This window comes from Marmota monax, unplaced genomic scaffold (genome assembly GCF_021218885.2).
Source record: "Marmota monax isolate L192 unplaced genomic scaffold, Marmota_monax_Labrador192_F-V1.1 WCK01_AAM20220418_F8-fsc00102, whole genome shotgun sequence".
NCBI classification, from domain to species: domain Eukaryota; kingdom Metazoa; phylum Chordata; class Mammalia; order Rodentia; family Sciuridae; genus Marmota; species Marmota monax.
The window spans coordinates 3,906,154-3,920,521 of NW_026692494.1; the positions used below are offsets into that span (position 1 = coordinate 3,906,154).

A 14,368-nucleotide genomic window follows, 5' to 3' on the forward strand; every position below is an offset into this window, starting at 1 on the left:
GGCTCTCTACCTGAGGAGATGGGGACAGGCGAGGAGGTGACAGCCTAGGACAAGGGCTACTGGGCACGGGGACAGGCGGAGGCCAGGATTTCCTCCAGACCCTTCAGGGGCCCGCCCTGCCCAACACCTTGACCTCACCCCCACCTCCAGAGGCTGTCACTGCCGTCCAGCAGGTTGTGCCACCATCACGGTGGCCCTGAGAGGCGAACACAGAGGAATCCCGGGGCGGGGCCCAGCCTCTCCCGCACGGGGACCTTGGCTCTGCACGCGAGTGTCACAGGGAGCCTCTGCTCCATGAGGGCTATCCCCGAGCCACGTGGAACGCACCGGACAGCGCAGCTCAAGGAAGCCTGCGGCAGCGGAGACTGGACCCCAGGCAGCCCGGGGCCACGCCAGGCCCAGCAAGCTGCTCCTGCCGAGCCCAACAGCAGGGCTCTCTCCCGGCCACTGCCCGTGAGCCACGGGTGCCAATGCGTCTCAATAAAGCTTCACTCAAAAAACAGAAGGTGGCCAGAGTCGGCCCTCGGTCACAGTTTACAGACCCCCAACAAGAGGACATGGCTCTTGTCCAGCAGGAGCACCTCGATTCCTTCTCCCCTAACTACAGACCTGAGCTCAGGAAGCCAGACGCTGTCCCGGAAAGGACGGGCCACCAGCAGGAGGAGCCCTGGCGCCCATGGTGCAGCTCACAGCTCACTCCCGGAAGGCAAGGCCCTCACCCAGTGGCCAGGGGCACCTCAAGGGAGGGGCAGAGCCGTGTGTGGTCACGGGTGAGAAGACTGTCCGCAGGCCAGGAAGCGCCGGGCCACAAACCCGCCCTTGCTCCCTGCCCTGGACTCCAGGCTCCAGGCCTGGGACAGGGGGAGGTCCGGAAGTCAAGCCTCCAGAAAGACAGCGTCCCATTAGGTGGCCCAGATGGCCTGGCGTCCACTCAGGGACCACACCTGCACCCGCTCAGAACCGGGTACACAGCAGGCGCTCAGAGAAAGACCACACGGCACAGAGCTTCTGCTGGGGGAAGAGACGAGATGCCAGTCGGCATCCCCACGGCGTGGGGCGTGGCTGGACCCAGAGGCGTGGGCAGCCTATGGCGCGAGGGCCAGCCCAGAGACTCACTCGTCGTACTTCACACGGTAAACGATGTCCTCTTCGGGACTCGAGCCGGCGGTGGAGCTGCTGGGCTCGTCCCCAGATGGCGGTCTCTTCAACACCCTGACCACCTGAGCCTCGAACCACGCGCCCATGCCGGTGTCGCGGGCGTCCACGTAGTCGTTGACCTGGGGGCCAGGACACTGACTTGCCACAGCCACGTGGGAGGGACACTAGGGCTGGGCTGCCCCTGGGCAGGCGTCCTGGCAGCACAGGTGCTGGGCGGTGAGCCTGGCCTCTCCCACCCCACGTCAGGACACCCACGAGTGTCCAGACACTGCCCAGGGTCCTTGGGGCAGAATCACCCAAGACGACAAGTCCCAGCTCCTGGAGCCACAGCAGCCGACGGGTCACCTCCTGGTTCCAGTCCTGGCTGCCGGTGGCCTGGAGCAGAGCCACCTGCTCGTCAGGAAGCTCTAGGTCAAGGTCTTCCTGGGAAGCACTTCCTGACCCACGAGGGCAGCAAACTCAGAAACGTCACAGCCACCACACTGGCCCCAGGGGACATCTACTGCCTCAATGCTAGGCTCCACCCTTAGAGGGTCACCAAGGAATCCCAGAGGACCATGGTCGCCTGCAGGAGCACGAAGACTGCCCTGGCCACTTCCAGGGCAGGAGCGAGGTGACCAGCACAGAGGGCAGCCTGAGGGAGGAGGGCAGGGCTGGCGCCCCCGGGGCCCCGCCGCCTCACCTTGTACAGCCCCAGCTCCGTCTCCTCCCACGTGCTCTCCTCCTGCGGCTCGGCCTTGCCTTCCGCCTCGGCGGCCGCCTCCCCATGAGTGGAGGACTTGTCCGACTCGCTCTGGCCCAGGCCGCAGCCGGAGTCGGTGTCCGAGAGCTCCGCGTCCTTCTCCCTGAGGCCGGGCGGCGGCGCAAGGCTCTGGCGGACCAGCAGCTGGATGGTGTCGTTCAAGCGCACGTCGTAGTCGAAGAGCGTGTGGCCGTCCTCCATCTGCAGACACACCAGGACAGGCGTCCACCACGGGCCCAGGACAGGTCCACCCCAGAGGCAGCAGAGAAGGCCCCTGGGGTGGGGTGGGGCCATCCTCCTCTAGGGCGCACTCCTGGTGCCTGGGACACAGCACAGTGGCCGCTGGACGCCTAGCACTTCACAGAGAACACGGGTCCCCTCTGCCACAGCTCACACGGGACTCCCAGGACACGCCTGGCCACAACCAGGGACACGTGGCGTCTGGGTACGCTGACCACAGTGGTGGAGGCTAGGGCTGCTGCCCAGCATCCTGCAGGGCCAGGATGCAGCCTGGGAGTCCACGACACACCCCTGAACACCCCTGGCCGGAGCTGACTCTGCAGGTCCCCGGGAGCCGTTCTGGGGACGGCTGGAGCTGGCCACAGCACCACCCTGCGCGCCACAGGACCACCCGGACACCCCGCCCAGACCTGATGGCTCCCTGTGGCTGCTGTCGGGCCGGTGGTGTCCAGGGCACTGAGAGTGCTGAGCCCGCACCTACTCCATGCCAGGGGCGCCCCATCATGACCACCACTGATGCCCCCAGACAGGGCTTGTGGCCCTGCTTGCAGATCGCCTGGGTTCAGAGCCAGAGCCCTGGGAGGAGGGAGGAGGGAGGAGGGAGGAGGGGGGAGGGGGGAGGGGAGGGAGGAGGGAGGAGGGGGGAGGGGGGAGGGAGGGAGGGGAGGAGGGGGAGGGGAGGAGGGGAGGGAGGGGGAGGGGGGAGGAAGGAGGGAGGAAGGAGGGAGGAGGAGAGGAAGGAGGGAGGAGGGGAGGAGAGGAGCGAGAAAGGAAGGAGGGGAGGGGGGGACGGGAGGAGGGGAGGAGGGAAGAAGGAAGGAGAGAGGAGGGAGGCGGGAGGAGTCAGCCTCCCTCCTCTGCACATAGCAGCTGGTGGCTCCTGACCGTGGAGCACACTGGGGCCAGGGAAGGCCTGGTCCTGCGGGAGACACAAGGTACAGGAGAACCCGAGGACAGGGACCCACAGCAGGAGGGCCTTGTGGCCCACACCCCTGTCCCACCTGTCCACGCAGGGCACACACCAGCCCTGGACGCAGGAGCAGCTGGCACAGATGGAGGGGACGGGTCAACAGCAAGTCATGCAGCATGGTCCACACGGCCACCAACACCAGAGATGGGAGGGACACGCACAAGACCATCCACACCTGGAACATCCTCAGCCACAAGGTGGTGACACACTGCACCCTGGAATGACCTGAGGACCTGGTGCTCAGCGAGAGCCAGACCGAAATGTCCAGCGGCATGCAACTCCAGTGGGGGGGCAGTGTCCAGGAGTCCAGAGTCCGGATGGGGGGGCAGCAATGGGTACAGCTCCTGGGGGGAGCCCCTGCCCTGCCCCCACCAGAACCGGCAGTGCTGACCACTCAGCAACCCAGCCCCCTGCCGTGAGCACAGGAGCATCAGGGCTAATGGTGTGACACTGTCGTGAGAGACACATGTCACTGCCCCTGTCCAACCCACACAATGTTCCACACCCGGGGGGACTGGCCTCCAGGGAAGACGCATCCAGGCAGGCCACAGCTGGGCTGCTGCGCAGGTGCGGCCGAGAAGTTCCACCCCCAACCAACAGAGGGCGAGCCTGGAGAGGAGGCCAGACAGTGCACCCCAGGGCCACACCCCACGGCCAGGCAGGCACTGGCCCCTCACTGCTGCCACATCGAGAGGGCCATTTTCTGGGTGGACCTCCTGGGCAGAGCAATGTTCCTGGCCTCCGCCCACTCTGAGACAGGAGCTCCCCTCCCCCCCAGTCATGACCACAATGTCCCAGCATCGCCTGCTGTCCCCAGGAGAACCACTGAACACAGGCCCTCACATGTCCACGATGCTCGCTGTCCACCAGAGCAGCAGCAGGTCAGCTGGGGCCTTCTGCACCCACACATGCCGAGGCCAGCAGCTATGCCCAGAGACACTGGCTCCCGCACCAAGGGCAATGGGGCCTCAGAGGGGGGCTGAAACCACTGCCCACTGGAGCCAGCAGGGTGGAGGCCCAGACAGAGGCACCATGCCAACCCAGCAAAGTGGACAAGATGGCAGGAGAGCTCGGAATACAGCCAGGAGCAGCCACAAGGCACACTCCCCCTTTGTCCCACTCACACAGACGGCGTAAGAGGAGAGAGACCAGAGGGCCGAGCCGGTCAGATGGGGACACCCATGCTAGGAGTACCAGGGAATCCCGACGCAGGGCAGGGCGGACCCAGGAGACCAGCTGAGGATCCAGCCTGCACCCCAGTCCCCACCCTGTCCCTCTTCTTCAAGTTGTTAGGGACAACTTCGTGTTAGGGACACCCTGCAGAGCTCCGGCCCTTCAGGCATCAGGACGGCGGGGCAGAAGATTCCATCCAACCGTCTAGGTCATGGCCAGTCATGGCCACTAGTTCACGGCCACGGCTCGGTCATGGCCACGAGGGTGCTCTCTGGGCACAAAGAGCAGGTGTGGGGAGGCAGGCCAGGCTCTAACTCCTGAACACAGCCACCCGCCACTCAGACTCATGCCACGTGGAGAAGCCGAAGAGCGGCGAGCACGTGCCCAGCCCCCACCACAGCTTGTGGCAGAGAAGCCCGCAGGCCCCAGGCCCCAGGCCCCGGCTCCTCCGGCTGCCGGGTGACAGACAGGGCGCCCCAGCCTACAGGGCGCCCCAGCCTGGGTGGGTGATGGGGAGCCTGAAATTCCAACTCAAGGCCAAGGACATCAACAGAAGCTATAAAAGCTGAGCCCAGGAAAGGCCCACCTCACGTCAGTCACTTCCAATGTTAAAAATTAAGTGAGGCTAATGGTGTGGCTCACCCGGGGCCTGCCCCCTGCGCCAGGCCGGGTTCCATCCCCAGCACCACAGATCCTGTGACCTTCCACAGTGACCTTCCGCGGCCCCAAATGAACCCACATGGAGTCCCAGCCACAGCTTCGGCAGCACGCTGGGCCTGAGGGGAAACTGTCCTGGTGCGTCTGTCACGCAGGCGACACACAGTGGACGGCGCAAGTTGGTTTTTAACTACTAGCGCAATTTTTCCACGTTAAGTGGACAATCGGTTGGAACCAATGCCCCTGCCGTCTGAGACCACGCTGCTGCTGTGGGGTCCCCGAGACCAACTGAGCTCAGGATGCGCTGCACCCCACCCTCCGAGCCTCCCTCCTGTCCTCGTGACCCCACATCCTAACTCCCACCAGGGGTCTCTCTTGGGTCTTGACTCTGCAGTACTGGGCACTGAACCCAGGGTGCGCCACCACTGAGCCACACCCCCAGCCATTTGGAGGCATGGTCTCCCTCTAGTTGCCCAGGCTAGCCGCCAACCTGCGACCCTCCTGCCTCAGCTGGGACTGCAGGACGGCCACCAGGCCCGCCAGCACCCATCCGTTTATCTTTCCAAGAGGTCGGCCTCTACCTTCGCCAAGCTCACACTGTTCTTATTGCATTAGTGTCTGTTCTCGTCTTTACTTCCTCTCTCTTAAGGGCTTTGGAATTACTTTTCTGGTCTTCTCTCTCTTCTTCAGATATCGCATCAATTCTAAGCTTTTCTTCTTTTCAAATACAAACTCGATGATGCTAGAAGCTTCTCTCAGAGCTGGGTGCCGTGGCCCACACCTGCAATCCCAGGAGGCTGAGGCCAGAGGATGGCAAGTTTAAGCCAGCCTCAGCAATGTAGCAAGACCCTGTCTCAGAACACAAAATGGGCTGCGGCGGTGGCTCAGTGGTCTAGCAACCCTGGGTCCAACCCTAGGACCAAAGAGAGCCCCTCTCAGAGCGCCCTCAGCTGCCCCTGTAGGACCTGTGTTTTCTCAGTTGGTCACATTTCCCCAACCCATTAGGTCATTTAGGCTCCGCGATTGTCATTTCCAAACACATGAGGGGCTTGGTGGCCTCTGGCTATGGTTCTGTTGGGCTCTGCAGGCGGGCTGGGCACTGCTGTCCCTCGGGGCTGGGCAGGGTCAGCACCTCATGTTGCACCTGGCCTTCCTGCGGTCTGCACTCCGGAAGCCCGAGAGGACTCTGCTTTCTCTGCTGTTAGCTTCAGGTTCCAACAGGGCCACAGGAGGAAGTCCTGTGTCACCCAGAACTTCTACGTCCCCCAAGTCCTGGCTGCCTGACCTATGATTCCCCTGGGAAATACGTTCAAACCCCCTTTGGTTGCATCTGTGATGGTTCCGCTGTTAGCACGGCCCCCGAGATAACCAGAGCGGGAGGGAAACTGTACCTCACCACTGAGCACTATGGCAGGGGACTGGGCACAGGGCCACCCTGGCACAGGCTTTATTCTCAGTTTGCGACCAGCAAGGCGAGTTTCCATAAAGGTAAACTTCCTAATCCCTCATCACCAAGTGCAGCGAAGTCAAATGTGGGTGCCCTCACCACGCCTGTCATCCTGTGGCTCAGGAGGCTGAGGCAAGAGGACTGCAAGGTCAAGGCCAGCCTCTGCAACTTACTGAGACCCTGTCTCAAAATAAAAACTGTTCTAAAAGAGGGCTGGGGATGCAGCTCAGTGGTGGAGTGACCCTGGGCTTAACCCCTAGGACCAAAAAATTTTAAAAACAAAAATAAAAAGCAGCTGTGCCCTGACTTCTGTCCTAAGGCCCTTAGCCTGTCACTCTGCTCAATCAGGTAGTGACATCTGCCCAGGGCAGCCATGGCAACCCTGCATTTAGGGGCAAAAAAAAAGAAAGAACAATCAAGAAGCCTAGGAGCATCACATAGACACATGGTACACCCACGAGGCCACCAGGGCAGGGGGCTGGTGCACATGCAGACCAGCGGACAGGAGAATCGGTGACCCAGGCGCCCGCCAGGTGGCCTCCCTGCAGACGCCCCACAGCTCCAGGAGGGGCCAGGCACAGCCGGGGATCATGGTCTCAGACAGCATCTGCTCCCTGGGCCCTGTGACGGCAAAGGATCCTTGTGTGCTCCAGGTCTGAGACAGCAGCATGCCATCGCAGGTCCCACTACGCTACCTCAGGGACCTGTTGTCGGAGGACTCGTCACCAGCACATGACTGTCCACGGCTGCCGGCTCCTTAGGAGAAGGGAGTCACCTCCATGGAGAAGTCACGTGGAGGAGGCAGACACGTCCACCCGATGCCAAAGCCCATGCTCACGCACCACCTGGCGACCCTAAGGCGCAGTCCCCGGGTTCGTCCGAGTCAGCAGAGGTGACTTTAAAGTTGTAACTAAAGAGAAGAAGCAGGGTCGAAGGCCTGTGCACTGCCGCCCACTCCCACCTGCGCCCCTCCCAGGGGTCCCTGGACTGCAGATGCTGCCCTACAGGCCAGGAATAGACTAAGTGGCCATCCTCCAGGGGCCCAGACACGGGGATTCGGGGAGGAGTGGAGGGGACAGAAACCATGAGTTTTGGGCCAAGGGGGACCTTGCATCTGAGAAGAAAGCATCTGAAAGGGCCAAGAGGCTGGACCTAGGGGTAAGAACCAGCAGGGACTGCTCTGGCCCCCAGTGTCCCACCAGCCTGGCCAGGAGGGGCTACAGGTCCTGTAGCAGCCTGAGCTGTGGACAGAGGGCTGGGCGGGAGGCAGGAGACACCAACAGGAAGGTCCTGCAGGGCAGAGGGGACAGCACACACCTCAGGGACAGGCACATGCTGGACACAAGGATGGCCCCTGATGACAACGAACTCAGCCCCTCCTGAGGCAGGCAGGGCGAGGCCATGCCCTGGGGGTCACCGTGGGGACCAGGCCCAGAGGACTAGCACAGAGGTGTCCAGATGCCAGTGACTGCCATGCGTGATGGCCTCCTGAGGACCAAGGAATGTCCAGCTCATTAGGGGGCACGAGGGACAGTGCGAGGACACGCCCGTGTGCGTCCAGCCCTGGCATTCCTCGGCTTGCAGGGTCTCCACACCGACAGGATCCACAGACACCAAAGCTCTCGGGGCTCCTCGGTCAGCCGGGGGCCTCGGGGGACCCAGGCCAGGTGCCCGAGAGCCCCGCCCTGGCGAGCTCCTCCCGCACAGCAGCCTGGGCCCGCTCCGGCCCGGCTCCTCCCGGGGGCCACAGCGCAGAGGCCTGGGGGCAGTGCCGGGAGGCCCGCAGGGCCCATCTGGACACACCGTGAAGCGGGTCCTTGGGTTTTGGGGACAGGTCTCACCGTGCTGCGCAGACTGGCCTTGAACTGCTAGGCTCCCGCAGCCCTCTGGCCTCCACCACGGGCCGCGGGCGCGGGGCAGTGGGCTGCTCTCGGGGCCTCTCATGGCCGATGTCCAGGGCAGCTTCTGCAGGGTCAGCAGAGGCCGTCCACAGGGCACCCCACTTACACTCCCACACTCCACAGGCCCCGCTGGCCCTGGCTGAGGGGACGCGCCCCCAGAGAGGCTCAGCCTCAGGGACGGGCCTCTGTCTCACAGGGGCTGTCACATTTGCCACCTGACCCTCCCGGGAGAGGAGACAGGAGCCAGGCCGGCTGCAGCAGCACTGTGACAGTCCCCTCAAGTCCGTCTTCCGAGGGCTAGCGCTCTACCACGGCCAGGGGGGGCTGGCTTCTCTCAGTAGGGTTCCGCTGGGTTACTGCCACAGACCTCTGCCCACCTCCTGTCCCCGTGCACACTCCCCACTCCATCTTGAGTGACCTGTCATATTGACTTCATGTGGCCTTGAAGGCTGCCTGGTGACAGAAATGGCTCTTTTCCTAAAGCAAATGATGTACTAAATCAGCAGTTTTCAGCTGGGCCATTCTGCCCCCAGGAGCCCTGGGATGATACTGGAGACGTGTCACAATTGGGGGCGTTCCCAGCCTGGAGCAGTGGAGGCCAGGGACAGGCTCAGCACCTGCAGTGCCCAAGCCGCCCCCCAGAGAGCGACATTGTGCCCAAGCCGCCCGGAAATGCTCCGATGTCCTTGTGCGGTGGAGCCCTGAGCTAATGGCTCTCAGGGCTACTCCCGTGAGCCAGGCTCGGTCAACCGGCCACCACATGGAGTGTCCATAGGCTGCCACGCGGAGGGCCACAGCGGCCACATTTGTAAAAGGGAACATGGAAAGTGAGGAGTGGCCGGGGCTTTGAGAAGATGAGGTGAAACGCAGGCACTACCTGAGCAGGCCTGGGCGCCACTGATGACCGCTATTGTTATTTTTATGGACATTAAACAAAAAAAAAGACCCACACGGCCAGATGCCTCTCCCAGGCCCAAGCTGGCCTCCCCAAAGTCCCCATGAGCACAGCGGGCAGCGGGTCCTAGGTTTTTGCCAATGAAGCGACCTTACGGCTGCCCTCCAGCCCAGAGGGGACCACCAGGCCATCCCCGCTGCCGGCGCCCTGAAGCTGGTGGGCTCTGCTCCAGTCCCCCACCCTCACAGCGGGCCTCCTGCTGCCATGCCATGTCTCTTTAAGAAAAGAAAAAGGAGAGAAAGTGGAAAAGGGCGGGGCGTAGGCTGGCGGCTGGAGCTGGCATGTGCCAGGCCCTGGCCTCAGCCCCAAAGGAAGGGTGTGAGGCCGAGAAAAGCCGCCTGCCACCGCGAGAAGGGCCGGCCTCTCTCACTTCTTCCACTGGTTACTGCCACGGACCTCTGTCCCACCTCCTGCCCCGTGCACCCTCCCTGCACCTGGCGTAACCTGGGAAACTGCATCAGTGCTGAGGCTTGACCTCCCTGCCGCGAAAACAAAGCCACCACCGCAGGGGACGAGCCCTGGACAGGGACAGGAGTGGCTGCTGGGGCTGCACAGGGACCTTCCCCAACTAGCAGAGCGGCCCTGAGAAGCAGCACAGGCCACAACCTCGAGGTTCCGGGAGGGTCCGGCCCCCGCCAGGCTGGGGTGGCCGCGGCCAGGCTGCTGGGCCAGGCGTCCTGGGAGCCCACATCTCCATCACAGGCAGCAGCCAGGGGTGTGTGACCACACAGCGCCACAGTGGCGCGGATCAGGTTTCACATTACAAATGGAGGGAGATGGCTCTGCCTGGCGGGATGTCAACCGTCTGGCTGCACCGGGATCCCGCCGCGACAAATGCGGCCCAACAGGGAAAGGAGAGGACAACAGAGCACAAACACTGGACTCTAGTGGCTGCCGGATGTGAAGTTGGGGGTTGACGGGCAGGAGCCTGCAAGTGACTTTGAAATAGGTCCCAACAACAAGCTGGGCCCGTAGGCAGGGACCCAGAGAGCCGAGGGATGAAGCGACTGCCACAGTGAAGCCCACGCGGCGGTTCTTCGGAGTCCAGGCTCCTCCATCTCCTCTGAACTTGGAGCCTGACAAAGAGCAGGCGCTCGTCCACCTCCGCGTCCCACACTCACGGTCCAGCTGCCACACACTGAGGCACACACAGGTCTCCAGAGAGTCTTGTGAAATCAGAGACATCGTGCTCAAACCACACAGTCCTGCCACGAAACGCAGCCACCGGGAAGAGAAGGGGCAGAGGGAGAGCCAGGGGCTCGCCTGGGAAGGGACCTCCCGCGCACATGGCCTCCCGCGCACATGGCAGCCCGTCAACCCGCGCCCTCAGGGTCTGCTCTCCTCCCTGGGTGGGACTGTTAACATGTCTCCTAGAACACTCACGTCACCACCCAGCCTCCAGCAGGAAGGAGGCCAACCTGGGCCTCCTAGGGCGCCAAAAGCCCAATAACATCACCACATCCCATAAGCATGCCTCCCGGCCCCAGGACGCCTGGCCTGCCTCAGCGAGTGTTTCCAATCTAGACAGCAGATGGCAGCAGCCTCCAGCCCAAACTCCCACACGCAGGGCCCACAGCACCCACTGACTTCCACCCACTTCAGTGGCCTCGCAGCCCCGTCACCTCAGTCCAGCAACTGCAGGCAGCCCAGCAGATGGACCTGTGCCTCCTAGCATACCTTTGTATCCCACCTGCCACCTCAGTCATGGCCGGCCCGTTGTGCCCCAAGACACCAATCAAAGCAGAAACCCCCAGGTGCCGACAGAAAGCCTTCCCAAACGAAGGCAGCTGCTTGCAGGAAGATGGCCACTTTAAATGCTACCAGGGACTGGGAAGAGAGCCCTCGGAAAGGAGACAAGGAGACCCCCGCAGAGACCACCCGGTCAGCCCAGAGTGGTGGAAATTCCTGATTAGAAAGCACCATCTCTGGACTTTGAATAAGCTCATCCAGATTTCTAGGAAACACTCTCGGGGTCTGCCAATTAATGGCCCGGGTGCCATCGGGATGTTTTAGAAGAAAAACCTGGTCCCTTTTGTCCTAACTGCCTCCTGCATCTAGGCCCTTCTTCAAAATTCCAAAGCTGTGGGTCACCTCCAACTTCTTGCTCTAGAAAATATCTTGAGGGGAGCCTTAAAGAAGAGTTTGAAAGCCCAGATGCTATAAATTCAAGTGCCAGCTGCCTGCCTAGTGTGTCAACGTGCGTGCGAGTCCGGCCTTTGTTCCTTCCCCTCACAGGCATCTGAGGTTTCTGTAAGACTTCTTCCGGGAGACGTGAAGCGGGACCAGGGCGGGGGGAGACTGTATCTGCTGGTGGCGGCAGAGGCGGGGTGCCTAGACCAGCAAGAACAAAGGTGGGCCAGCCGGCAGGCTGCCTGCTGGCTTACCTGCTTGCCCCTATAAAACAGCCTCTGCAGGCCTGGCTCCACGTGAAACACCTCTTGAATCTTCCGCCTCAGCTCCTCCACCTTGGTCAGCCTGGACAGTGAGTTCACAGTGTGGGTCTCCTTCCCGTCCATGGTGCGCACCTGGACCCACATGGTGTCAGCGCTGATGGAGGAAAAGAAAGCAGGACGGGGGTCAGTTGTGCCACCAGGCCATGTCAGGCTATACTGGGATCATGGTTACTTCTGTCCAGTTGGTGGACAGTATGAAACTCCCAGAATGTCCTCCAGACCTCCTGGTCCCGGTGGACTGCCAAGTCTCAACCAGGGCCAGGCAAAGTAAATTAAGGACTGTGTCTTAATGACCAGCAAGTGTTGAGGATTGAGCAGGGAGGGAAACGAGACCTCAGGCCATCCAGTGCAGCCCACCATCCGTTCACAGCAAAACCAGATCCGGGGCTGGGGGGGGGGGCCCGGGCCGAGCGCGCGCAGCCACCCCGAGTGACTGCGCCGGCTCGTTCATTCATTCCCGGGATTCGTGTCTACACAAGGGGGACTTCCCAAAGTCCGGAGTGGGTCGCAAGTTGTGAAGTCCCGGGACAACTCCACTAAGTGGGACCGAGGAGGCAGGACCCCACCCGCGACCCCCGAGTCCCGGGACCCCTTGGTGCCCCCCGCGCGCGTGCGCGGCCAGCCCCGCCGTGGCCATGGCAACCGGCCGCCCCGTCCCGGCCGCCCCCGCGCGCGCGGGGCGACTCACCTTGGCCCCGCGGCGGCCTGCGCCCCCCGGACTCCCGAAGCGCTGCCCCAGCGACCCTCTGGCACTCTGCCCGCGCCGCGCGGGTCGCGCCAGAAAACCCACGCCCACCCCCACCGCCCGGACGGACCGAAGGGCCCCTCTCGCCAAGTCCCTCCCCCCTTCACTTGAGCTGCCTCTTATTGGCTCCGCCGCACCCGGTCGCCCCGCCCCGATCGCTCCCTATTGGTCCTGACGCACCCGGGGAACTCAGGGCGCGCGAAATCAGGCTCGGGCGCGACAATTGAATCGCGGGGCGCCCCGCGCGCAGGCGCGGAGACTGACATCCTCCCGGGCGGCTCACCGGGCCCTCCCCCACCCTGCCCGCGCGACCCCCGCCCAGCTCCGCAACTTGCTGCTCGCCCCCGCCCAAGCCAGTGTACCGGGTGAGGAGTGGGTAAAGCGTTTGGATCGCGGGACCGCGTGCAGGGCAGCCCCCGTGCGGGCATGAGTGCGCCCATGCTGGCCGCGCGTCCCGGCCCACGCAGGAAAGTTCTGCAAAGTCCCCGAGCCCGGAGCACCCAGTGCGCCTGGCCCGGGCTGGCACCCGGATCCGCCCTGCAGCTCACCTCTCTGGCTGCCGTGATCCACTCTCCCGCCTGCGCGCTTGACCCGGCTGGGGATGGCGATGGAGCTGCGTGCGTGGCTCGGATCCCGCGCGGACCTACGTGGTACCCGGAGTGCCCACTCGGCCAGCGCTGCCCACCGCGCTGCCAGCTGCTCTGATTTTTTTCCCGCGAAAACTGGCGTTTGGGAGTTGCCGGAGGCTGTGCTGGGGGGCGGGTGCCTGCCTCCTGATTGGCCGCCATAGTGGCGGGAAGCAAGAAAGGGGGTGGGGGGCGCCCCCCTTTGCCTTGATCCGCCCTCCTTAACTCCGCCCAGCTGGCCACGGCCCCGCCCTGCCCTTCGCTCTCTTAAGGGCGCGCCCAGTGCGCCAGAGGGGCCCTGTGGCAGGACCCAGGCCTCCCCGCCATGTGTGTCCTGTCCAGAGGAGCCCTAGGGGGACTCCCTCCCAGGAGTGGAACCCCCAGGATAGAGACCCGCTGATCTACTAAGTCCATTGCCTTGCCATAGCCCCCTTCCCCTGGACACACATTGACCAGTAGAGCTAAGAAGGCCGGAATCAATATCTACACTGCAGAAGAATGTGAGGATTCCCAGGAGACAGCCTATACCCCGATGGCTGCACCCCATGACAGCCCCACTGCCTTGCATCAGGACCTGCCACCGCCCCCACCCTAACCACCCGCAGGGCTTGTTCGCTGGTTCTTCCCGCTTGGTTTTCCCGCCTTCTCTTGGCTGTCCAGGCGGGCAGGGCTGCCCTGCCCCCTCCGCCTGGCCTGCTCCACTCTGGCCACTGATAGCAGACACAGAAGTGACCTGTGCTGGGCACCCACCCAGTAAGTGGACAGGGTGCTCCATGCTGGGCAAGGCATACTCCCAGTTGATGGTCTCAGGTCTGGGGGACAGTACATTCCTGTCAGGGAACACGGCAAGACCTGCATAGTGAATCTGGGTTTGCACCAAGGGCCGTGAAGCGAGGAGAGTCCACGGAAGCTGGGAGCCACCAGCAGCCACGAGGGGGCCAGGGAGAAGGATCTGGGTTCAGGGTAAAGGCTGTGGTCTCTGAGCAGATGAGATCCAAGGGCAGATGGAACCACCACAGTGGTTTGGGGAGCAGGAAGGAGGCCCTAGGAGCACCCAACAGGCTGAGGCAGGGAGGGGGGCCCAGATGAGGTCAGAGGGGTGGCTGGGAAGACCTCCAAGGCCCCCGGAGGCATTCAGTCTTTCTCTTACAGCAGAGTAGCACAGGAGATCTGCGAGCAGAAAGAAGTTGAGTTTCATGTTTCATTTGTATAAAATTTTTGTAGCAGTGCAGAACTTCCATTCTGCCAGAGCTACTTCCACTGTTAGACAGAGCCGGGGCCCTGAAGAGGTCCACATCCTC

The 14,368-nt window shown here is 63.0% G+C and overlaps 1 protein-coding gene across 5 annotated transcripts in view; it reads right to left on the reverse strand.

Moving 5' to 3' along the window:
• Uhrf1 (ubiquitin like with PHD and ring finger domains 1) overlaps positions 1–13,167 on the reverse strand; it is a 28,473-nt gene extending 15,306 nt beyond the window's left edge. For 2 of the 5 annotated variants that reach the window (XM_046444016.2, XM_058579200.1), the window contains exons 1-4: positions 12,990–13,167; positions 11,628–11,790; positions 1,841–2,101; positions 1,117–1,277 (exon numbers count right to left, since the gene is read on the reverse strand). In XM_046444016.2, coding sequence (XP_046299972.1) covers positions 1,117–1,277; positions 1,841–2,101; positions 11,628–11,780 — 575 coding nt within the window. In that variant the 5' untranslated portion in view covers positions 11,781–11,790; positions 12,990–13,167. Of the gene's footprint in view, positions 1–1,116; positions 1,278–1,840; positions 2,102–11,627; positions 11,791–12,384; positions 12,498–12,989 lie in introns of those variants that run through there. The other 3 variants (XM_046444017.2, XM_058579201.1, XM_058579202.1) reach the window with 2 other exon arrangements.
• Between the last annotated feature and the right edge of the window lie 1,201 nt (positions 13,168–14,368).